Source organism: Anomaloglossus baeobatrachus, chromosome 2, assembly GCF_048569485.1.
Source record: "Anomaloglossus baeobatrachus isolate aAnoBae1 chromosome 2, aAnoBae1.hap1, whole genome shotgun sequence".
Lineage (NCBI taxonomy): Eukaryota > Metazoa > Chordata > Amphibia > Anura > Aromobatidae > Anomaloglossus > Anomaloglossus baeobatrachus.
Window position 1 is genome coordinate 182778827 of NC_134354.1, and position 25740 is coordinate 182804566.

At 53.1% G+C, this 25740-nt stretch overlaps 1 protein-coding gene across 1 annotated transcript in view; it reads left to right on the forward strand.

The window, feature by feature from the left end:
* Positions 1–25740, forward strand: part of USP9X (ubiquitin specific peptidase 9 X-linked) — a 316376-nt gene that overhangs the window by 156165 nt on the left and 134471 nt on the right. Inside the window, 1 exon segment of the mRNA XM_075335516.1 lies at positions 4718–5060. Within this exon segment, the coding sequence (XP_075191631.1) occupies positions 4718–5060 (343 nt within the window).

Sequence of the window (25740 nt, forward strand, 5' to 3'; positions counted from 1 at the left end):
GGGGCGACTCATAGGTCCCACGGTGAGGACTCCGACACGGACCGCAGTCCCAGACCGGCTAAGCGGGCTCGCTGGGAGCTTCCCTCGACTTCATCACACTGCTCAGGGTCTCAGCATGAGGACTCTCTGGAGGATGAAGCGGAGGTGGCAGATCAGGGCTCTGATCCTGACACCGCTCTCAACCTTGATACACCTGAAGGGGACGCCATAGTAAACGACCTTATAGCGTCCATCAATCAGGTGTTAGAACTTTCTCCTCCAACTCCTCCGATTGAGGAGTCAGCTTCTCAGCAGGAGAAATTCCAATTTAGGTTTCCCAAACGTACACGGAGTGCGTTTTTCGATCACTCCAACTTCAGAGATACAGTCCAGAAACACCGAGCTTTTCCGGATAAGCGCTTTACTAAGCGCCTTAATGACACACGTTATCCCTTCCCCCCTGACGTAGTCAAGGGTTGGGCTCAGTGTCCCAAGGTGGATCCTCCAGTCTCTAGACTGGCGGCTAGATCCATAGTTGCAGTGGCAGATGGTGCATCACTCAAGGATGCCACTGACAGGCAGATAGAGCTCCTGATGAAATCCATCTATGAAGCTATAGGCGCGTCTTTTGCTCCGGCATTCGCAGCCGTATGGGCACTCCAAGCTATCTCAGCTTGTCAGTCTGAGATTAATGCAGTCACACGTGCCTCTACTCCGCAGGTTGTGTCTTTAACCTCTCAGGCGTCGGCTTTTGCGTCCTACGCCATGAATGCTGTCCTGGACTCTGCGAGCCGTACGGCGGTAGCATCCGCCAATTCAGTGGCAGTCCGCAGGGCCATGTGGCTACGTGAATGGAAGGCAGACTCTGCTTCCAAAAAGTTCTTAACCGGTTTGCCATTTTCTGGCGACCGCCTGTTTGGCGAGCAATTGGATGAAATCATTAAACAATCCAAGGGAAAGGACTCGTCCTTACCCCAGTCCAAACCAAACAGACCTCAACAACGGAAGGTACAATCGAGGTTTCGGTCCTTTCGGCCCTCAGCCAGGTCTCAATTCTCCTCGTCCAACAGGCCACAGAAGGGTCAGAGGAACTCCGATTCATGGCGGCCTAAGTCACGTCCTAAAAAGACCGCCGGAGGAACCGCTCCCAAAGCGGCCTCCTCATGACTTTCGGCCTCCCCAAACCGCATCCTCGGTCGGTGGCAGGCTCTCCCGCTTTTGCGACGCCTGGTTGCCACATGTCCAAGACCGATGGGTGAGAGACATTCTGTCTCACGGTTACAGGATAGAGTTCAGCTCTCGTCCTCCGACTCGTTTCTTCAGAACATCTCCGCCCCCCGAGCGAGCCGTTGCTCTTCTTCAGGCGGTGAGCACTCTGAAGGCAGAAGGAGTGGTGATCCCTGTCCCCCTTCAGCAATGGGGCCACGGTTTTTACTCCAACTTGTTTGTGGTGCCAAAAAAGGACGGATCTTTCCGTCCCGTTCTGGACCTCAAACTGCTCAACAGACACGTGAAAACCAGGCGGTTCCGGATGGAATCTCTCCGCTCCGTCATCGCCTCGATGTCCCAAGGAGACTTCCTAGCATCAATCGACATCAGGGATGCTTATCTCCACGTGCCGATTGCACCAGAGCATCAGCGCTTCCTGCGTTTCGCCATCGGGGACGAACACCTTCAGTTCGTGGCACTGCCTTTCGGCCTGGCGACAGCCCCACGGGTCTTCACCAAGGTCATGGCAACAGTGGTAGCAGTCCTACACTCTCAGGGACACTCGGTGATCCCTTACTTAGACGATCTTCTTGTCAAGGCCCCCTCTCGGGTGGCATGCCAACACAGCCTGAACATTGCTCTGGAGACTCTCCAGAGATTCGGGTGGATCATCAATTTCCCAAAGTCAAAATTGACACCGACCCAGTCACTGACATATCTTGGGATGGAGTTTCATACTCTCTCAGCGATAGTGAAACTTCCGCTGGACAAACAGCGTTCACTACAGACAGGGGTGCAATCTCTCCTTCGAGCCCAGTCGCACCCCTTGAGGCGCCTCATGCACTTCCTAGGGAAGATGGTGGCAGCAATGGAGGCAGTTCCATTTGAGCAGTTTCATCTGCGTTCACTTCAATGGGACATTCTCCGCAAATGGGACAGGAAGTCGACGTCCCTCGACAGGAACGTCTCCCTTTCTCGGGCAGCCAAGGCCTCCCTTCAGTGGTGGCTTCTTCCCACTTCTTTATCGAAGGGGAAATCCTTCCTGCCCCCATCCTGGGCTGTGGTCACGACGGACGCGAGTCTGTCAGGGTGGGGAGCGGTCTTCCTCCACCACAGGGCTCAGGGTACCTGGACTCAGCCAGAGTCCTCCCTTCAGATCAATGTTCTGGAGATAAGGGCAGTGTATCTAGCCCTAAAGGCGTTCCAGCCGTGGCTGGAAGGCAGGCAGATCCGAATTCAGTCGGACAACGCCACGGCGGTGGCATACATCAACCACCAAGGCGGCACACGCAGTCGGCAAGCCTTCCAGGAAGTTCGGCGGATTCTGCTGTGGGTGGAAGCCACAGCCTCCACCATCTCCGCAGTTCACATCCCGGGCGTAGAAAACTGGGAAGCAGACTTTCTCAGTCGCCAGGGCATGGACGCAGGGGAATGGTCTCTTCACCCGGACGTGTTTCAAGAGATCTGTTGCCGCTGGGGGAAGCCGGACGTTGACCTAATGGCGTCCCGGCACAACAACAAAGTCCCGGCATTCATGGCACGGTCTCAAGATCACAGAGCTCCATCGGCAGACGCATTAGTTCAGGATTGGTCGCAGTTTCGACTGCCTTATGTATTTCCTCCTCTGGCACTGCTGCCCAGAGTGTTACGCAAGATCAGGTCAGACTGCCGCCGCGCCATCCTCATCGCCCCAGACTGGCCGAGGAGGTCGTGGTACCCGGATCTGTGGCATCTCACGGTGGGTCAACCGTGGGCACTACCAGACCGACCAGACTTGCTGTCTCAAGGGCCATTTTTCCATCTGAATTCTGCGGCCCTCAACCTGACTGTGTGGCCATTGAGTCCTGGATCCTAGCGTCTTCAGGGTTATCTCAAGAGGTCATTGCCACTATGAGACAGGCCAGGAAACCAACGTCCGCCAAGATCTACCACAGGACGTGGAGGATCTTCTTATCCTGGTGCTCTGATCAGGGTTTTACTCCCTGGCCATTTGCCTTGCCCACTTTTCTGTCCTTCCTTCAATCCGGAATGTTAAAGGGTTTGTCTCTCGGCTCTCTTAAGGGACAAGTCTCGGCGCTCTCTGTGTTTTTTCAAAAGCGTCTAGCCAGGCTTCCGCAGGTACGCACGTTCCTGCAGGGGGTTTGCCACATAGTCCCTCCTTACAAGCGTCCGCTAGAACCCTGGGATCTGAACAGGGTGCTAACGGCTCTTCAGAAACCACCTTTCGAGCCAATGAGGGATATTTCTCTTTCACGCCTTTCGCAGAAGGTGGTCTTCCTAGTGGCAGTCACATCACTTCGGAGAGTGTCTGAGCTAGCTGCACTGTCATGCAAAGCCCCCTTCCTGGTGTTTCACCAGGACAAGGTGGTTCTGCGTCCGGTTCCGGAATTTCTCCCTAAGGTGGTATCCCCTTTTCATCTCAATCAGGATATCTCCTTACCTTCTTTTTGCCCTCATCCAGTTCACCAATGTGAAAAGGATTTGCACTTGTTAGACCTTGTGAGAGCACTCAGACTCTACATTTCTCGTACGGCGCCCCTGCGCCGCTCGGATGCGCTCTTTGTCCTTGTCGCTGGCCAGCGTAAAGGGTCGCAGGCTTCCAAGTCAACCTTGGCTCGGTGGATCAAGGAACCAATTCTTGAAGCCTACCGTTCTTCTGGGCTTCCGGTTCCTTCAGGGCTGAAAGCCCATTCTACCAGAGCCATGGGTGCGTCCTGGGCATTGCGGCACCAGGCTACGGCTCAGCAGGTGTGTCAGGCGGCTACCTGGTCGAGTCTGCACACTTTCACGAAACACTATCAGGTGCATACCTACGCTTCGGCAGATGCCAGCCTAGGTAGGCGAGTCCTTCAGGCGGCGGTTGCCCACCTGTAGGAAGGGGCCGTCTTACGGCTCTTTTACCGAGGTATTCTTTTACCCACCCAGGGACTGCTTTTGGACGTCCCAATTGTCTGGGTCTCCCAATGGAGCGACAAAGAAGAAGGGAATTTTGTTTACTTACCGTAAATTCCTTTTCTTCTAGCTCCTATTGGGAGACCCAGCACCCGCCCCTGTTCCCTTCGGGCTGTTGTTCTTTTGTGTACACATATTGTTCATGTTGAATTGTTCTTGGTTCATGGTTTTCAGTTCTCCGAACATCCTTCGGATTGAATTTACCTTAGACCAATTTATAAGTTTCCTCTTTCCTGCTTTTGCACCAAAACTGAGGAGCCCGTGATGCACGGGGGGGTGTATAGGCAGAGGGGAGGGGTTACACTTTTTAAAGTGTAATACTTTGTGTGGCCTCCGGAGGCAGAAGCTATACACCCGATTGTCTGGGTCTCCCAATAGGAGCTAGAAGAAAAGGAATTTACGGTAAGTAAACAAAATTCCCTTCTTTTTTTTAGAGTCAAACATGCGTGCCTGAAATTATACAGCCAATGCCTGATCCACTCGTTCTGTGGATGTCAGGTTCACTTTAAGACTCATTTCTAATATTGTTTCTTCAATATTTTGTCTAAAATCTCTTTGCTTTCTGTTTCTCAAACAGATTTCTTTTGAAGGATGGTCAGCTCTGGCTTTGTGCCCCTCAGGCAAAACAAATCTGGAAGTGTTTAGCTGAAAATGCCGTGTACCTTTGTGATCGTGAAGCCTGTTTCAAGTGGTATTCCAAGTTGATGGGTGATGAGCCAGACCTTGATCCGGATATTAATAAAGACTTCTTTGAAAACAATGTGCTCCAGCTCGATCCCTCCCTCTTAACAGAAAATGGCATGAAATGCTTTGAACGTTTTTTCAAAGCAGTTAACTGCCGGGAAGGCAAGCTGGTAGCGAAGCGGCGAGCCTACATGATGGATGACTTGGAGCTCATAGGACTTGACTATCTTTGGAGGGTGAGTGCTTTTATCTTGCAACTCCACATTCAATTCTACAAAACTAAGACCATGATGTCTTTATTTGGTTATCCAGAATTAAATTTGTGTTCTCCAAAGGATTATGAAAGCAATAAAAATTTAACTCTCCTCACTGGCTGCAACGCTGGTCGCGCTGCAAAAAAATCTAACTATGCCGCAGCTACTTCACAGCATAATAAAAGTGAATGGAGTTACACTGCGACTTGCAAAGTAACGCAAAAAGCAAGTCTCAAAGTTGGGACCAGTTGGATTTTTTTGCAGCTTGCTTGTGCAAGTTACAATGTGACTGCATTAATCTAAATTATGCCAAAGGTGTCGTGTAGCCCCAGGTTGCTGTCACTCAAGTCACTATGGGGTTTTGGTTTACTTCTGTTAAGGTGAACTCATAACCAGAGATCACTAGTTGCCTACTGCCTGGCCGAATTGATATGGGCCAAGTGCATGCATAAAAGAATCCACACCAGACACAGTCGGATGTGTAATCTCTTCTTGGTCACAGTAGAAATGGCACCAAACAGACAGAGGAGACTCATGCATCCTCTTGATATAGGCTAGGGGCGTACACAAGTTCAGATATGCACATTTAGTGGGACAGTTCATGAGCTAGCCAATGGGGAGATCCGTGTTGCTGTTGATGGGTGCGTCTGACTTCAGCGGATGAAACCATGGTGATGGGAGGGACGTCATCTGGTGCATCCATGCTGATGGTTTGGTCCGTGATGTCTTCTAGCTTGACCACCTTATATGGTATCTTCTTACACCTGGACATTCCTTGCATTCCAGGCAAGGTGTGGAGAAACAGGCAATAGCAGCCATCTTTATATCTGTGTCATGTATATGATCTGAAACCTGAATTACGTAAGGCAAATCGACATATTTCCCACAATCCCTTGTCAAGAAGTTAATTAAGTATTTCATCTTATGGCTCTCCTCAACACTTCTGTACACCTGTATTACTGATTCCAATAGTTGGCCACAGCGATCACATACTGGAAAGCATCGGACTACATGCTTCATTGGTTATGTGCTATGATGGTGCTGTATTTCTACTGAGGTTCGTAATTGTACAAAGCAGAGACGTACTTTAAAAGTGTTTTCTTTATCGTTCCTTTGGGAGACCCAGACCATGGGTGTTTAGCTTCTACCTCCGGAGGACACACAAAGTACTACACTTAAAAGTGTAGCTCCTCCCCCTGAGCTTATACACCCCCTGGTGAGCAGACCCAGCCAGTTTATCGCTTTGTGTTCAGGAGGCATACATCCACACATGCATTCTCATATGATTTTTTCCTTTTGGAACGAGATTGAAGAGTGGGGTCCACGTCTGGACCCCCGGCATGTCCCTTCTCACCCCACTGTGTCGGCGGTGTTGTAAGGTTGATTCCTAGGCTGGAGCCTTTACATGCCGTGCTCCTTCACCATCCCTCCTGGGCTCTGGCTTGAAGTGGGAGCCAGCACGGTCTCCATGCTTGGCAGGAGACCGGTCTCCATCCGCAGCCCTTCAGGACCCTGCTGGACCGGAGCACTCATCCCCAGGGACTTGGCCCTGCGTCTCAGCAGCTAAGTACCTGAGACGTTTAGATTTCGGGGTCCCTGTACTTTATTGTTGGGGGAGAGTGTGCTTATTGTGTTTACTAACATTTCCGGCGGGTTCTCTAGCTGTCGCCTGAGAACCGCGCCGATGGTGCCTGCGCGTCGGCCGCGCCGCTCAAATTTAGGCCCCGGCTTCGTCGGAGGCCTAGTTTCTGTTTCACTGCCCTCGCATGTCACTCATGCAGAGGGACAGGCTCGGCTCCTCCCGGCGGCCGTTCTGTACAGGGGAGGGAGACTCCCCACTGCAGTGTGTCTCCCCTCCCCTGTAGGTCTCTATGGCCCTCCAGATCCCGCTCCTCAAGCAAGTCCCGCCCCCTCTCTTAGCTCCGGCGGCCATTTTCTCAGCATTCTCTCTGCGATCAGTCATTGCAGCGCTGGTCTGCAGCATCTCTGCTGAGGTGCTGTGTTTGGGGTCCGGGCTTCGGGATCTGGAGGGCACACAACACCGCTCCAGCGGTCTGGTAAGCCACAACCGGTCTCCGGTTGTGGACCCTCTGTATATACTCTCTGGGGTTCATTCTCTGGCAGAGCCCCCACTCCAGCAGCATGTCTCACATGAGGAGCAAGGCCCCAAAGCTTTTTGCTGTATGTGCTGCATGTAAGCTCCTGCTGCCTGAACCGAGCCCCTTCCCACATTGTGATGCCTGCTCTAACTTGGCGGTGCCACAGCCTGGAGTCTCACCCCCAGTGGTTTCTCAGGCTGCTCCTGCTCCTGTGGCTGAACCCCCCGGCTTGGGTAGAATCCTTTTCTAGGTCTATCTCCCAGTCTTTTGCTGAGTCCATGGGACTTCTGTCCAGGACTTTGATGAATATGCATCAGCCCCCTTCACAGGGTGCCCTTACTGCTATGGGTCCCTTTAGGTTCGGAGCTCACAGAGGATTCATAATCAGGGCCCAGACCCCGTCCTCCTAAGAAGAGACGCAGGGTTCCCTCTCCCTCCTCCTCCCGTGGCTCTGATTCTAGAGCTGACTCGCTGGATGAGGAGGATGCCTTTACAGGGGGCTCGGAGGCTAACTCCATGTGCCCCATTGATCTGTCCGAAAGTGACTCAGATGTTAGTGACCTGATTGCTTCTATTAATTCTGTACTGGATCTCAATCTGCCAGTATCAGAGGAGCAACCCTCTCTGGCAGAAAAGCACCAGTTTACATTGCCTAAGAGAGCAAAGAGTGTGTTCTTTAACCACTCCAGTTTTCAGGCCGCTGTGACCAAGCCCAGGGCCTGTCCTGACAAGCGCTTCCCAAAGCGTGGTTCTGATGACAGTTTTCCCTTTCCACCTGAGGTGGTCAAGGAGTGGGCTTAGTCCCCAAAGGTAGACCCTCCGGTGTCTAGGCTCGCAGCCCGGACCGTTGTGTCGGTGGCTGATGGCACTTCACTTAAGGATTCCACTGACCGCCAGATTGACCTTCTGGCCAAATCCGTGTATGAAGCGGCGGGGGCCGCGTTTTCTCCGACTTTTGCAGCAGTGTGGGCTCTCAAGGCCATCTCTGCTTCTCTAGAGGAGATGCATTCCCTAACCAGGGAATCTATGCCCGAAATGGACGCCTTAACTTCCCAAGCTTCGGCCTTTTCATCCTATGCAATGTCTGCCATGCTGGAGGCTTCTCACCACACTGCGGTGGCTTCGGCTAATTCCCTCGCTATCCGCAGAATCTTGTGGCTTCGAGAGTGCAAGGCAGATGCTTCTTCAAAGAAGTACCTTGCTGGGCTCCCTTTTGCTGGGTCCCGGCTGTTCGGAGAACAGCTGGATGAAATTATTAAGGAAGCTACTGGCGGGAAGAGTACTTCCATGCCTCAAACTAAAGCCAGGAAACCTGTCCAGGGTAGGAATCAGTCAAGGTTTCGCTCCTTTCGTTCCTCCAACTGGTCGTCCTCTAAGCCCTCGGCCTCGTCCGCTAACTCAGCCAAGGACCAGAAATCCAACTGGCGCACAAAAGCACGTCCACAGAAGACCGCAGGAGCTGCTGCCACTAAGGCAGCCTCCTCGTGACTATCTGCCCGCTCCAGCAACGTCCTTAGTCGGTGGCAGGCTCTCCCACTTTGGCGACGCTTGGTTTCAACACGTCTCCGATCAGTGGGTGAGAGATATCATCTCCCACGGCTACAGGATAGAATTCTCTTCCAGTCCGCCAAACAGATTTTTTTCTCTCAACTCCCCCCTGCTCCAAGGCCGCCACCTTCTCACAGGCAGTGGCAGCCTTACAGGCCAATGGAGTAATTGTACCGGTTCCCGCCCGGGAACGGTTCAGAGGTTTCTACTCAAATCTCTTCCTAGTTCCCAAAAAGGACGGTACCTTCCGGCCCATCCTGGATCTGAAGCTTCTCAACAAGCATGTTCAGGTGCGGCGCTTTTGCATGGAGTCTCTGCGGTCAGTCATTGCCTCAATGACCCAAGGGGATTTCCTGGCCTCCATCGACATCAGAGATGCCTATCTGCATGTGCCAATTGCAGTGTCACACCAGCGTTGGCTACGTTTTGCAGTAGGAGAAGATCCCTTCCAATTCGTGGCTCTCCCCTTCGGGTTGGCCACGGCCCCTCGGGTATTCACCAAGGTCATGGCAGTAGTGATTGCAGTTCTGCACCTCCAGGGGTTGGCAGTGATTCCTTACCTGGACGACCTCCTAGTCAAGGTTTCATCCAGCGCAGACTGTCAGCGGAGTGTCTCGCTCACTCTCTCCACTCTAGCTCAATTCGGGTGGCTGGTCAATCTTCCCAAATCCACTCTGACTCCGACCCAGAGTCTCACGTACCTAGGGATGCAGTTCGAGACCTTGACGGCACTTGTGAAGTTGCCCTTAGTCAAACAGCAGTCCCTCCAGCTAGCGGTGCGCTCTCTGCTGAGGCCCCGCCGTTATACCCTCAGGCGTCTGATGCAGGTGCTGGGTCAAATGGTGGCGTCCATGGAGGCTGTTCCCTTTGCCCAGTTCCATCTGCGCCCCCTGCAGCTGGACATTCTCCGCTGTTGGGACAAGCGGCCTTCCTCCTTACACAGGTTAGTGGCTCTGTCGCCACAAACCAGGAGCTCTCTTCAGTGGTGGCTTCGGCCCCTCTCCCTGTCCCAGGGGCGCTCCTTCCTGGCCCCGTCCTGGGTGATTCTCACCACGGATGCCAGTCTATCCGGCTGGGGAGCGGTATGTCTCCACCACAGAGCGCAGGGCACTTGGACTCCGTCCGAGTCAGCCCTTTCAATCAATGTGCTGGAAACCAGAGCTGTGCTTCTAGCTCTCCTAGCTTTTCACCACCTGTTGGCGGGCAGGCACATTCGAGTCCAGTCAGACAACGCGACAGCGGTTGCCTACATCAATCACCAAGGCGGGACACGCAGCCGCCTGGCGATGTTGGAAGTACAACGCATCCTTCAATGGGCGGAGGACTCCAAGTCCACCATATCCGCAGTCCACATCCCAGGCGTGGAAAACTGGGAGGCAGATTATCTCAGCCGTCAAACCGTGGACGGTGGCGAGTGGTCCCTGCACCCGGCAGTGTTTCAGTCAATCTGCCGCAAATGGGGCACTCCGGACGTGGACCTAATGGCATCCCGTCACAACAACAAGGTTCCCGTTTACGTGGCTCGCTCCCACGACCCTCAGGCATTCGCCGCGGACGCACTGGTTCAAGACTGGTCCCAGTTTCGTCTGTCCTACGTGTTTCCCCCTCTAGCTCTCTTGCCCAGAGTTCTGCGCAAGATCAGAACAGAGGGCTGTTGAGTCATCCTCATTGCACCGGACTGACCCAGGCGAGCTTGGTATCCAGACCTGCTCCATCTGTCCGTAGAGATGCCGTGGCATCTCCCGGACCGTCCAGACCTACTCTCACAAGGTCCGTTTTTCTGCCCGAATTCTGCGGCTCTCAAATTGACGGCGTGGCTCTTGAGTCCTGGATCTTGACGGCTTCTGGTATCCCTCCTGAAGTAATCTCCACTATGACTCGGGCCCGTAAGTCTTCCTCCGCTAAGATCTATCACAGGACTTGGAAAATTTTCCTGTCCTGGTGTCGCTCTACTGACCATCCTCCTTGGCCATTCTCTTTGCCGACCCTTCTGTCTTTTCTACAGTCCGGTCTGCAGCTAGGACTGTCCCTCAACTCTCTCAAGGGACAAGTCTCAGCTCTATCAGCTCTGTTCCAGCGGCGTCTCGCTCGGCTGGCTCAGGTCCGCACCTTCATGCAAGGCGCGTCTCACATCATTCCGCCTTACCGGCGGCCCTTGAATCCCTGGGACCTTAATTTAGTTCTCACGGTTTTGCAGAAACCCCCCTTTGAGCCTCTTAGGGAGGTCTCTTTGCATCGTCTTTCACAGAAAGTGGTTTTTCTGGTGGCCATAACTTCCCTCAGGAGAGTCTCTGATTTGGCCGCGCTCTCTTCGGAGTCACCTTTTTTAGTTTTTCATCAAGACAAGGTGGTTCTCCGTCAGACTCCGGATTTTCTTCCTAAGGTGGTCTCTCCTTTCCACCTTAAACAGGATATTTACCCTACCTTCCTTTTGTCCGGCTCCTGTTCATCGCTTTGAAAAAGCGCTGCATACTCTGGATCTGGTGCGTGCGCTCCGGATCTATGTGTCTCGCGCCGCTGCTCTTAGGCGGTGCACTTTTTGTGCTAACCACAGGTCGGCGCAAGGGCCTCTCTGCTTCTAAGCCGACCTTGGCCCGTTGGATTAGATTGACCATTTCGGACGCCTAGCAGAGTTCTCAGGTGCCTCCCCCACCGGGGATCAAGGCACATTCGACCAGAGCTGTTGGTGCCTCGTGGGCTTTCAGGCACCAGGCTACGGCTCAACAAGTCTGTCAGGCTGCCACTTGGACTAGCCTGCATACCTTTTCGAAGCACTACCAAGTGCATGCTCATGCTTCGGCAGATGCGAGCTTGGACAGACGCATCCTTCAGGCGGCTGTCGCCCACTTGTGAAGTTAGGCTCCGCCTACTTCTTAGTTTTCTTCGGCGCTCCATTGGGAGACCCAGACGATTGGGTGTATAGCTACTGCCTCCGGAGGCCACACAAAGCATTACACTAAAAAGTGTAAGGCCCCTCCCCTTCTGGCTATACACCCCCCGTGGGATCACGGGCTGCTCAGTTTTCAAGCTTTGTGCGAAGGAGGTCAGACATCCACGCATAGCTCCACTGTTTAGTCAGCAGTAGCTGCTGACTATATCGGATGGAAGAAAAGAGGGCCCATGCTAAAGGGCCCCCAGCATGCTCCCTTCTCACCCCACTCTTGTTGGCGGTGTTTGTTAAGGTTGAGGTACCCATTGCGGGTACGGAGGCTGGAGCCCACATGCTGTTTTTCCTTCCCCATCCCCCTGAGGGCTCTGGTGAAGTGGGATCTTACCGGCCTCCAGGCTCTGAGGCCGGGCTCCATCCACAGACCCGGAGATCCTGCTGGATTTGGAGCTGGGTACCGTCAGGGACAAGGCCCTGCAACATTCAGGTACTCTGTGTCCCCGTACAGACAGGCACAGACACACTCCAGCGTTGCTGGGTGTTCTAGTGCGCCGGGGACAGTAGCGCTGCGCGCTTGGGTTATACTCACTGCAGCTTAGCTGAGTGAGTTTATGTGTGGGGAACTACCGCGCCGGCCGCCCCCGGAGACTGCGGCGCGGCTGAGACTTGTGGTGCGCCGGGGACTTCGCGCCGACCGTGCTTTTACGACGGCAGCGCTTATAAATCTAGTCCCCGGCTTCTGCGGCCTAGTTACGTTTCGTTCCCGCCCCCAGCCCTGTCAGTCAGGGAAGGGGAGAGACGCTGTACAATAGTCAGCGCCGAGGGCTGGAGTCTTATTTACATACTCCAGCCCTCTCACTGGGCACAGTGGGACGCCAGTTTCCCGCTCTTTGTCTGCAGCACGCCCACGGCCCGCCCCTCTTCACAGGACGCCGGCAGCCATTCCTGCACGCAGTCTGAGCTGGAGAACGGACATAGCCCTGGGAGACCCAGACAGGGGATTCTGGCGACCACACACCCGCTGTTAAGCGGGCGGTAAGCAGCACCTAGGTGCTGACCCCACTAGTGCCACAGTGTTGTTTGGTGTACTTTTGTCTGTACCTATATATTGCACTGTACGGTCGCTTCTTGGCTTATACCCCTATATTGCTCTGAGGAGACAACAGCATGTCATCCGCAAAAAGCAAGGGTGCCAAGGCACAGGCTTTATATGCTGCCTGTACCGCATGTGGGGCTGATCTACCGGCAGGTTCCACTGACCCCCATTGTGTGCAATGTTCGGTCCCTGTGCCACTTCGTCAGCCGGAGTCTATGCTAGTAGTGGCCCAGGCAGAGACGCCTGTGAACCCTGCCCCGGTGACGGGGACAGAGTTTGCAGTTTTTGCTGATAAGATGTCTGTGACTATGAGAAAAATTCTAGAAACTTTGCAGTCCAGGCCGGTCACTCAGACCATGGGCACTGCTGATTCAATGTTCCCCGGTCCCCCTCAGTTGGAACTAATCCGTGCTCCAAGGGGGTCCCAGGCATCACAGGCTGAAGGCTCTGACTCGGACGACAGTCCCAGGCAGCCTAAGCGAGCTCGCTGGGAGAGACCCTCGGCGTCATCACGCTGGTCAGGGTCTCAGCGAGAGGATTCTCTGTATGATGAGACAGAGCTAGGTGATCAGGAGTCTAATCCTGAGACTGCGCTCAACCTGGATACCCCTGATGGTGACGCCATGGTGAATGATCTTATAGCGGCCATCAATAGACTGCTGGATATTTCTCCTCCAGCGGAGGAGGCAGCAGCACAGCAGGAGAAATTCCATTTCAGGTATCCCAAACGTAAATTGAGTACTTTTCTGGACCACGCTGACTTCAGAGAAGCAGTCCAGAAACACCATGCTTATCCAGATAAGCGTTTCTCCAAACGTCTTAAGGATACACGTTATCCCTTTCCCCCTGACGTGGTCAAACGCTGGACCCAGTGTCCAAAGGTGGACCCCCCAATCTCCAGGCTTGCGGCTAGATCCATAGTTGCAGTGGAAGATGGGGCTTGACTTAAGGATGCCAATGACAGACAGATGGACCTTTGGTTGAAATCTGTCTATGAAGCTATCGGCGCGTCGTTTGCTCCAGCATTCGCAGCCGTGTGGGCACTCCAAGCTATTTCAGCTGGTCTGGCGCAGGTGGACTCTGTCATACGTCCATCAGTGCCGCAAGTGGCGTCCTTGACCTCGCAAATGTCTGCGTTTGCGACTTACGCTATCAATGCGGTCTTGGACTCTACCAGCCGTACGTCAATGGCGTCCGCCAACTCTGTGGTTTTACGCAGAGCCTTATGGTTAAAGGAATGGAAAGCAGATTCTGCTTCCAAAAAATGCTTAACCAGTTTGCCATTATCTCAAGACAGACTGTTTGGTGAGCAATTGGCTGAAATCATTAAACAGTCCAAGGGTAAGGACTCTTCCTTACCCCAGCCCAGATCAAGCAAACCTCAACAGTGGAGGGGACAGTCGAGGTTTCGGTCCTTTCGAGGTTCGGGCAGGGCCCAATTCTCCTCGTCCAAAAGGACTCAGAAGGAGCAGAGGAGCTCAGATTCCTGGCGGACTCACTCACGCCCAAAGAAAGCAGCCGGAGGAACCGCTTCCAAGCCGGCTGCCTCATGACTTTCGGCCTCCTCTCTCCGCATCCTCGGTCGGTGGCAGGCTCTCCCGCTTTTGCGGCATTTGGCTGCCACAGGTCAAAGACCGGTGGGTAACAGACATTTTGTCTCACGGGTACCGGATAGAGTTCAGTTCTCGTCCTCCGCCTCGGTTCTTCAGAACTTCCCCACATCCCGACCGAGCCGATGCTCTTCTGCAGGCGGTGTGCTCTCTAAGGGCAGAAGGAGTGGTGATCCCTGTTCCTCTTCAGGAACGAGGTCAAGGTTTTTACTCCAATCTCTTTGTGGTGCCAAAAAAGGACGGCTCTTTCCGTCCTGTTCTGGACCTAAAACTGCTCAACAAGCACGTGAAAACCAGGCGGTTCCGGATGGAATCTCTCCGCTCCGTCATTGCCTCGATGTCTCAAGGAGATTTCCTAGCATCAATAGACATCAAGGATGCTTATCTCCACGTGCCGATTGCTCCAGAGCACCAGCGTTTTCTACGCTTCGTTATAGGAGACGAACACCTTCAGTTCGTAGCCCTGCCATTTGGTCTGGCGACAGCCCCACGGGTTTTCACCAAGGTCATGGCAGCAGTGGTAGCAGTCTTGCACTCTCAGGGACACTCGGTGATCCCTTACTTGGACGATCTACTTGTCAAGGCACCCTCTCAAGAGGCATGCCAACACAGCCTGAACGTTGCGCTGGAGACTCTCCAGACTTTCGGGTGGATCATCAACTTTTCAAAGTCAAATCTGTCACCGACCCAATCACTAACATATCTTGGCATGGAGTTTCATACTCTCTCAGCGATAGTGAAGCTTCCGATGGACAAGCAGCGTTCACTACAGACAGGGGTGCACTCTCTCCTTCAAGGCCAGTCGCACCCCTTAAGACGCCTCATGCACTTCCTGGGGAAGATGGTGGCAGCAATGGAGGCAGTCCCGTTTGCGCAGTTTCATCTGCGCCCACTTCAATGGGACATTCTCCGCCAATGGGACGGGAAGTCGACGTCCTTAGACAGGAAAGTCTCCCTTTCCCAGATGGCCAAGGACTCTCTTCAATGGTGGCTTCTTCCCACCTCATTATCACAAGGAAGGTCCTTCCTACCCCCATCCTGGGCGGTGGTCACGACAGACGCGAGTCTGTCAGGGTGGGGAGCAGTTTTTCTCCACCACAGGGCTCAGGGTACGTGGACTCAGCAGGAGTCCACCCTTCAGATCAATGTTCTGGAAATCAGGGCAGTGTATCTTGCCCTACAAGCCTTCCAGCAGTGGCTGGAAGGAAAGCAGATCCGAATTCAGTCGGACAACTCCACAGCGGTGGCATACATCAACCACCAAGGCGGGACACGCAGTCGGCAAGCCTTCCAGGAAGTCCGGCGGATTCTGATGTGGGTGGAAGCCACGGCCTCCACCATATCCGCAGTTCACATCCCCGGCGTAGAAAACTGGGAAGCGGACTTCCTCAGTCGCCAGGGTATGGACGCAGGGGAATGGTCCCTTCACCCGGACGTGTTTCAGGAAATCTGTCGCCGCTGGGGAAGGCCGGACGTCGACCTAATGGCGTCCCGGCACAACAACAAGGTCCCAACTTTCATGGCACGGTCTCGCGATCACAGAGCTCTGGCGGCAGACGCCTTAGTGCAAGATTGGTCGCAGTTCCAGCTGCCCTATGTGTTTCCTCCTCTGGCACTCTTGCCCAGAGTGCTACGCAACATCAGGTCCGATTGCCGCCGCGTCCTACTCGTCGCCCCAGACTGGCCGAGGAGGTCGTGGTATCCGGATCTGTGGCATCTCACGGTCGGCCAACCGTGGGCGCTACCAGACCGGCCAGACTTACTGTCACAAGGACCGTTTTTCCATCTGAATTCTACGGCCCTGAACCTGACTGTGTGGCCATTGAGTCCTGGATACTAGCATCTTCAGGATTATCTCAAGGGGTCGTGGCCACCATGAGACAGGCTAGGAAGCCCACGTCTGCTAAGATCTACCACAGAACGTGGAAGATTTTCTTATCCTGGTGCTCGGCACAGGGAGTGTCCCCCTGGCCATTTGCATTGCCTACTTTTCTTTCCTTCCTGCAATCTGGTTTGGAAAAAGGCTTATCGCTCGGCTCCCTTAAAGGGCAAGTCTCAGCGCTATCGGTATTTTTTCAAAAGCGTCTAGCACGACTTCCTCAGGTACGCACGTTCCTGCAGGGGGTTTGTCACATCGTCCCTCCGTACAAACGGCCGTTAGATCCATGGGATCTGAACAGGGTACTAGTTGCTCTCCAGAAGCCGCCCTTCGAGCCTCTGAGGGATGTTTCACTTTCTCGACTCTCACAGAAAGTGGCCTTTCTGGTAGCGGTCACGTCTCTTCGGAGGGTATCCGAGCTGGCAGCGCTGTCATCCAAAGCTCCCTTCCTGGTTTTTCACCAGGACAAGGTAGTGCTGCGCCCGATTCAGGAGTTTCTCCCTAAGGTGGTATCCTCTTTTCATCTCAATCAGGATATCTCCTTACCTTCCTTTTGTCCTCATCCAGTTCATCGGTATGAAAAGGATTTGCATTTGTTGGATCTCGTGAGAGCACTCAGAATCTACATTTCCCGCACGGCGCCCCTGCGCCGCTCGGACGCACTCTTTGTCCTTGTCGCTGGTAAGCGCAAAGGATCGCAGGCTTCCAAATCCACCCTGGCTCGATGGATCAAGGAACCAATTCTTGAAGCCTACCGTTCTGCTGGGCTTCCGGTTCCATCAGGGCTGAAGGCCCATTCTACCAGAGCCGTGGGTGCGTCCTGGGCATTACGACACCAGGCTACGGCTCAACAGGTGTGCCAGGCAGCTACCTGGTCGAGTCTGCACACTTTCACCAAACATTATCAGGTGCATACCTACGCTTCGGCGGACGCCAGCCTAGGTAGAAGAGTCCTGCAGGCGGCGGTTGCCTCCTCGTAGGGGAGGGCTGTTTTGCAGCTCTAACTTGAGGTATTAATTTACCCACCCAGGGACTGCTTTTGGACGTCCCAATCGTCTGGGTCTCCCAATGGAGCGCCGAAGAAGAAGGGAATTTTGTTACTTACCGTAAATTCCTTTTCTTCTAGCTCCAATTGGGAGACCCAGCACCCGCCCTGTTTCCTTCGGGATTTTTGTTTTTTTCGGGTACACATGTTGTTCATGTTGAACGGTTTCAGTTCTCCGATGTTACTTCGGATTGAATTTGTTTAAACCAGTTATTGGCTTTCCTCCTTCTTGCTTTAGCACTAAAACTGAGCAGCCCGTGATCCCACGGGGGGTGTATAGCCAGAAGGGGAGGGGCCTTACACTTTTTAGTGTAATGCTTTGTGTGGCCTCCGGAGGCAGTAGCTATTCACCCAATCGTCTGGGTCTCCCAATTGGAGCTAGAAGAAAAGGAATTTACGGTAAGTAACAAAATTCCCTTCTTTTCTGTTTATTCCCACTCAGGGACAGCTTTGGAACATCCCATGGTCTGGGTCTCCCAAAGGAACGATAAAGAAAAAGAGAATTTTGTTACTTACCGTAAATTCTTTTTCTTATAGTTCCGTATTGGGAGACCCAGCTCCCTCCCTGTTGCCTGTTGGCAATTTCTTGTTCCGCGTGTTATCACCGGCTGTTGTCGTGGACAGAGTCTCTGGTTGTTCCGGCTTTTGCTCTGTTCTACTTGTGGGTGGCTATTCTCCTTCATCTTTTGCACTAAACTGGCTGGGTCTGCTCACCAGGGGGTGTATAAGCTCAGAGGGAGGAGCTACACTTTTAAGTGTAGTACTTTGTGTGTCCTCCGGAGGCAGAAGCTAAACACCCATGGTCTGGGTCTCCCAATACGGAAGTATAAGAAAAAGAATTTACGGTAAGTAAACAAAATTCTCTTTTTTTCATTTCACATTGAAAAAAAGACCAATCCTTTTAAATGTCTTTTGAATGTTAATGTTTTATGTTAATCATTTAAAGAACTTTTTTTTTTTTTTATTGTTGTGGTCAGTGTTGTAGTAATGCTATGCACTGAGCTTCCAACGCTACCTTTTTGTTCTTGTGCGGTTTAAAGATGCTTTCACATCAGCGTTTTTTGCCGGTCGGCAAAAAAAACACCGCAAAACACATATGACCGGATCCTTTACAAATGCATTGTCATTTCAATGCATTTGCAATGGAATCGCGGCAATATCCGTTCACTTACGATTGCGTGCGGCACACACTGGATCCGGTGAGATGCAGTTTTTTTATCTTTTTTCATTAACGCTACTTGTAGCGTTTTTGACCTCCGACAAAATACTGCATCTCACCGGATCCTTCAGAATGCAGCGGTACCTACAATGCTTTTCAATGAGCCAGATCCTGCTCTACCAGAAGTCACCGCATTCTGGTAGATAGGATCCTGTTTTTCTGTACTGAGCATGCCCAGAAAGCAAAAAAAAAAAACAAAAAAGGGGCTTCCCTGTATTTTTTTTTTTTTTTTTTTAACCCCTAACCCTAGAGTTAGGGTTATGTGTTTCGGGTTTTTGTTTTTATTTATTTTTTATTTTTTAATGAATTAAAAAAAAAAAATAGACATGGGCTTTGCCCATCAAGCATTTTACTGCTCACTCATCCCTACTCCTGACCCCACAGCCAACAGAACTAGTAATCAGATCAGCTGACTCCAGTGTCGGTCGATAACTTGTTCTGTGTCCCCCTGCATCAATCGCAGCGTGTGCGGTCTGTGAGGTCAGCTGAGTTTGGCCGGCACTGGAGTCAGCTGATCTGATTACTTGTTCTGCTGGCTGAGTTCAGTTGAGTTCAGATCAGCTGACTCCAGTGGCGGCCGAACTCAGCTGACCTCACAGCCCGCACACGCTGTGATAGTTGCAGGGGACACAGAACAATCGGACGACACTGGAGTCAGATGATCTGAACTCAGTTGAACTCCTGACCACACAACTCGCACACGGTCACATGTGATCGGCAGCAGCCAGTGACTGCTGTTAACCTGCATCCACAGCGTGTGTGGGCTGTGAGATCACGAGTCACTGGCTGCTGCTGATGCGCTGACTCTGGTGCCGGCCGATAAATTCTGTGTCCCGCTGCAGAAGGATCCGGTAAAATAACAATTGCGGTTGCATACATTGCACGTACAATCCACAGGATCCGGTCAGATGCGTTTTGTGTTTTTTTGCTGTCAGGGAAAAAAACACTGATGTGAAACCAGCCTTACTTTACTTTCTTCGGCGCTCCATTGGGAGACCCAGACGATTGGGTGTATAGCACTGCCTCCGGAGGCCACACAAAGCATTACACTAAAAAGTGTAAGGCCCCTCCCCTTCTGGCTATACACCCCCAGTGGGATCACTGGCTCACCAGTTTTCTGCTTTGTGCGAAGGAGGTCAGACATCCACGCATAGCTCCACTGTTTAGTCAGCAGTAGCTGCTGACTATATCGGATGGAAGAAAAGAGGGCCCATACTAGGGCCCCCAGCATACTCCCTTCTCACCCCATTCCTATTGGCGGTGTTTGTTAAGGTTGAGGTACCCATTGTGGGTACGGAGGCTGGAGCCCACATGCTGCTTTCCTTCCCCATCCCCCTGAGGGGCTCTGAGGAAGTGGGATCTTACCGGCCCCCAAGCCCTGAGGCCGGGCTCCATCCACAGACCCGTAGAACCTGCTGGATACGGAGCTGGGTACCGTTCAGGGACAAGGCCCTGCAACATTCAGGTACTCTGTGTCCCCGTATGGACAGGCCGCGCACACTCCAGACTTGCTGGGTGTGCTAGTGCGCCGGGGACAGTAGCGCTGCGCGCTGGGGTTACAGTCACTGCAGTTTCTCTGAGGGACTTTATGTGTTGGGGACTGCCGCGCCGGCCGCCCCTGGAGCGGCGGCGCGGCTGAGACTTGTGGTGCGCCGGGGACTTAGCGCCGACCGTGCTTTTACGACGGCGGCGCTTATAAATCTAGTCCCCGGCTTTTGCGGCCTAGCTCCGCTTCATTCCCGCCCCCACCCTGTCAATCAGGGCAAGGGAGAGACGCTGTACGATAGTCAGCGCCGAGGGCTGGAGTCTTATTTACATACTCCAGCCCTCTCACTGAGCACAGTGGGGCGCAGGTTTCCCGCACTTTGTCTGCACACGCCCAGGGCCCGCCCCTCTCCACAGGACGCCGGCAGCCATTCCTACATGCAGTCTGGCTGGAGAACGGACACAGGTTCTGGGAGACCCAGACAAGGGATTTCTGGCGACCACACACCCGCGTTAAGCGGGCGGTAAGCAGCACATTAGTGCTGGCCCCACTAGTGCCACAGTGTTATATTGGTGTATTTTTTTCTCTATACCATATATATATATATATTGCACTGTAAGGTCGCTTCTTGGCTGTATACCCTATATTGCTCTGAGGAGACGACAACATGTCATCCGCAAAACGCAAGGGTGCCAAGACACAGGCTGTATACGCTACTTGTGCCGCTTGTGGGGCTGATCTACCGGCAGGTTCCAATGACCCCCATTGTGTGCAATGTTCGGTCCCTGTGCCACTTCGTCAGCCGGAGTCTATGGTGGTAGTGGCCCAGGCAGGGTCACCGGTGAACCCTGTCCCGGTGACGGGGACAGAGTTTGCAGTTTTTGCTGACAAGATGTCTGTCACTATGACAAAAATCCTAGAGACCTTGCAGGCCAGGCCAGTTACTCAGACCATGGACACTGCTGCGTCAATGTTCCCCGGTCCCCCTCAGTTGGAGTTAATCCGTGCTTCAAGGGGGTCCCAGGCATCTCAGGCTGAAGGCTCTGACTCAGATGACAGTCCCAGGCAGCCTAAGCGAGCTCGCTGGGAGAGACCCTCCACGTCATCACGCGGATCAGGGTCTCAGCGAGAAGAGTCTCTGCATGATGAGACAGAGGAGGGTGATCAGGAGTCTAATCCTGAGACCGCTCTCAATCTGGATACTCCTGATGGTGACGCCATGGTAAATGACCTTATAGCGGCCATCAATAGACTGTTGGATATTTCTCCCCCAGCCCCTTCAGCAGAAGAGGCAGCTGCACAGCAGGAGAAGTTCCATTTCAGGTATCCCAAGCGTAAACTGAGTACTTTTCTGGACCACGCTGACTTCAGAGAATCAGTCCAGAAACACCATGCTTATCCAGACAAGCGTTTCTCCAAACGTCTTAAGGATACACGTTATCCCTTTCCCCCTGACGTGGTCAAACGCTGGACCCAGTGTCCAAAGGTGGACCCCCCAATCTCCAGGCTTGCGGCTAGATCCATAGTTGCAGTGGAGGATGGGGCTTCACTTAAAGATGCCAATGACAGACAGATGGACCTTTGGTTGAAATCTGTCTATGAAGCTATCGGCGCGTCGTTTGCTCCAGCATTCGCGGCCGTGTGGGCACTCCAAGCTATTTCAGCTGGTCTGGCACAGGTGGACTCTATTATACGTCCAGCAGTGCCGCAAGTGGAGTCCTTAACTTCGCAAATGTCTGCGTTTGCGACCTATGTTATCAACGCTGTCCTGGACTCTACGAGCCGTACCTCAATGGCGTCTGCCAACTCGGTGGTTTTGCGCAGAGCCTTGTGGTTAAAAGAATGGAAAGCGGATTCTGCTTCCAAAAAATGTTTAACCAGCTTGCCACTATCTGTAGACAGACTGTTTGGTGAGCAATTGGCTGAAATCATTAAACAGTCCAAGGGTAAAGACTCCTCCTTACCCCAGCCCAGATCAAGCAAACCTCAACAAAGGAGGTGGCAGTCGAGGTTTCGGTCCTTTCGAGGCTCCGGCAAGGCCCAATTCTCCTCGTCCAAAGGGACTCAGAAGGAGCAAAGGGGCTCAGATTCCTGGCGGGCTCACTCACGCCCCAAGAAAGCAACCGGAGTAACCGCTTCCAAGGCGGCTGCCTCATGACTTTCGGCCTCCTCCCTCCGCATCCTCGGTCGGTGGCAGGCTCTCCCGCTTTTGCGACATTTGGCTGCCACAGGTCAAGGACCGGTGGGTAACAGACATTTTGTCTCACGGGTACAGGATAGAGTTCAGTTCTCGTCCTCCGCCTCGGTTCTTCAGAACTTCCCCACATCCCGACCGAGCAGATGCTCTTCTGCAGGCGGTGGGCTCACTAAGAGCAGGAGGAGTGGTGATCCCTGTTCCTCTTCAGGAACAAGGGCAAGGTTTTTACTCCAATCTCTTCGTGGTTCCAAAAAAGGACGGCTCGTTCCGTCCTGTTCTGGACCTAAAGCTGCTCAACAAGCATGTGAACGCCAGGCGGTTCCGGATGGAATCCCTCCGCTCCGTCATTGCCTCAATGTCTCAAGGAGATTTCCTTGCATCAATAGACATCAAAGATGCTTATCTCCACGTGCCGATTGCTACAGAGCACCAACGTTTTCTACGTTTTGTGATAAGAGACGAACATCTCCAGTTCGTAGCTCTGCCTTTTGGTCTGGCGACAGCCCCACGGGTTTTCACCAAGGTCATGGCGGCAGTGGTAGCAGTCTTGCACTCCCAGGGACACTCGGTGATCCCTTACTTGGACGATCTACTTGTCAAAGCACCCTCTCAAGAGGCATGCCAACACAGCCTGAATGTTGCGCTGGAGACTCTCCAGACTTTCGGGTGGATCATCAACTTTTCAAAGTCAAATCTGTCACCGACTCAATCACTAACGTATCTTGGCATGGAGTTTCATACTCTCTCAGCGATAGTGAAGCTTCCGCTGGACAAGCAGCGGTCACTACAGACAGGGGTACAGTCTCTCCTTCATGGTCAGTCGCACTCCTTAAGGCGCCTCATGCACTTCCTAGGGAAGATGGTGGCAGCAATGGAGGCAGTCCCGTTTGCACAGTTTCATCTGCGCCCACTTCAATGGGACATTCTCCGCCAATGGGACGGGAAGTCAACTTCCCTGGACAGGAAAGTCTCCCTTTCCCAGACGGCCAAGGACTCTCTGCAATGGTGGCTTCTTCCCACCTCATTATCACAGGGAAGATCATTCCTACCCCCATCCTGGGCAGTGGTCACGACAGACGCGAGTCTGTCAGGGTGGGGAGCAGTTTTTCTCCACCACAGGGCTCAAGGGACGTGGACCCAGCAGGAGTCCACCCTTCAGATCAATGTTCTGGAAATCAGGGCAGTGTATCTTGCCCTACTAGCCTTCCAGCAGTGGCTGGAAGGAAAGCAGATCCGAATTCAGTCGGACAACTCCACAGCGGTGGCATACATCAACCACCAAGGAGGGACACGCAGTCGGCAAGCCTTCCAGGAAGTCCGGCGGATTCTGTTGTGGGTGGAGGACAGAGCATCCACCATATCAGCGGTTCACATCCCGGGCGTAGAAAACTGGGAAGCAGACTTCCTCAGTCGCCAGGGTATGGACGCAGGGGAATGGTCCCTTCACCCGGACGTGTTTCAGGAAATCTGTCGCCGCTGGGGGGTGCCGGACGTCGACCTAATGGCGTCGCGGCACAACAACAAGGTCCCGACGTTCATGGCGCGGTCTCGCGATCAAAGAGCTCTGGCGGCAGACGCCTTAGTGCAAGATTGGTCGCAGTTCCGGCTCCCTTATGTGTTCCCACCTCTGGCACTCTTGCCCAGAGTGCTACGCAAGATCAGATCCGATTGCAGCCGCGTCATACTCGTCGCCCCAGACTGGCCGAGGAGGTCGTGGTACCCGGATCTGTGGCATCTCACGGTCGGCCAACCGTGGACACTACCAGACCGACCAGACTTACTGTCCCAAGGGCCGTTTTTCCATCGGAATTCTGCGGCCCTGAACCTGACTGTGTGGCCATTGAGTCCTGGATCCTAGCGTCTTCAGGATTATCCCAAGGAGTCGTTGCCACCATGAGACAGGCTAGGAAGTCCACTTCTGCTAAGATCTACCACAGAACGTGGAGGATTTTCTTATCCTGGTGCTCTGCACAAGGAGTATCCCCCTGGCCATTCGCGTTACCTACTTTTCTTTCCTTCCTGCAATCTGGGTTGGAAAAGGGCTTGTCGCTCGGCTCCCTTAAAGGGCAAGTCTCGGCACTATCCGTGTTTTTTCAGAAGCGTCTAGCACGACTTTCTCAGGTGCGCACGTTCCTGCAGGGGGTTTGTCATATCGTCCCTCCGTACAGGCGGCCGTTAGATCCATGGGATCTAAACAGGGTACTAGTTGCTCTCCAGAAGCCGCCCTTCGAGCCTCTGAGGGATGTTTCACTTTCTCGTCTCTCACAGAAAGTGTCCTTTCTAGTGGCGGTCACGTCTCTTCGGAGAGTGTCTGAGCTAGCAGCGCTGTCATCCAAGGCTCCCTTCCTGGTGTTCCACCAGGACAAGGTAGTGCTGCGCCCCATTCAGGAGTTTCTCCCTAAGGTGGTATCCTCTTTTCATCTTAATCAGGATATCTCCTTGCCTTCCTTTTGTCCTCATCCAGTTCTTCGGTATGAAAAGGATTTACATTTGTTGGATCTGGTGAGAGCACTCAGAATCTACATTTCCCGCACGGCGCCCCTGCGCCGCTCGGATGCACTCTTTGTCCTTGTCGCTGGTAAGCGCAAAGGGTCGCAGGCTTCCAAAGCCACCCTGGCTCGATGGATCAAAGAACCAATTCTTGAAGCCTACCGTTCTGCTGGGCTTCCGGTTCCATCAGGGCTGAAGGCCCACTCTACCAGAGCCGTGGGTGCGTCCTGGGCATTACGACACCAGGCCACGGCTGAACAGGTGTGCCAGGCAGCTACCTGGTCGAGTCTGCACACTTTCACCAAACATTATCAGGTGCATACCTATGCTTCGGCGGACGCCAGCCTAGGTAGAAGAGTCCTGCAGGCGGCAGTTACCTCCCCGTAGGGGAAGGCTGTCTTTGCAGCTCTAACTTGAGGTATTTCTTTACCCACCCAGGGACTGCTTTTGGACGTCCCAATCGTCTGGGTCTCCCAATGGAGCGCCAAAGAAGGGAATTTTGTTACTTACCGTAAATTCCTTTTCTTCTAGCTCCTATTGGGAGACCCAGCACCCGCCCTGTTGTCCTTCGGGATTGTTGGTTTTTTTCGGGTACACATGTTGTTCATGTTGAACGGTTTTCAGTTCTCCGATGTTACTTCGGAGTGAATTTGTTTAAACCAGTTATTGGCTTTCCTCCTTCTTGCTTTAGCACTAAAACTGAGCAGCCCGTGATCCCACGGGGGGTGTATAGCCAGAAGGGGAGGGGCCTTACACTTTTTAGTGTAATGCTTTGTGTGGCCTCCGGAGGCAGTGCTATACACCCAATCGTCTGGGTCTCCCAATAGGAGCTAGAAGAAAAGGAATTTACGGTAAGTAACAAAATTCCCTTCTTTTTTGCTACAATAGCCCCAGATGCTGGAAAAAAAACAGAACTTCAGTTCTTAGGGTCTGTTCACGTTAAAGTCTCAGTTACTAATTCTACCCAAATTGACAATAAGAATAGTTGAGTATTCAGCGTGATTGCTAATATTATGACAGAAACCACATTAGATTGCTTTAACCCCATTACGACCGCCTTACGGAGATAAACGGCTGCAGAATCAGGTCCTTATTCTGATCCGCCG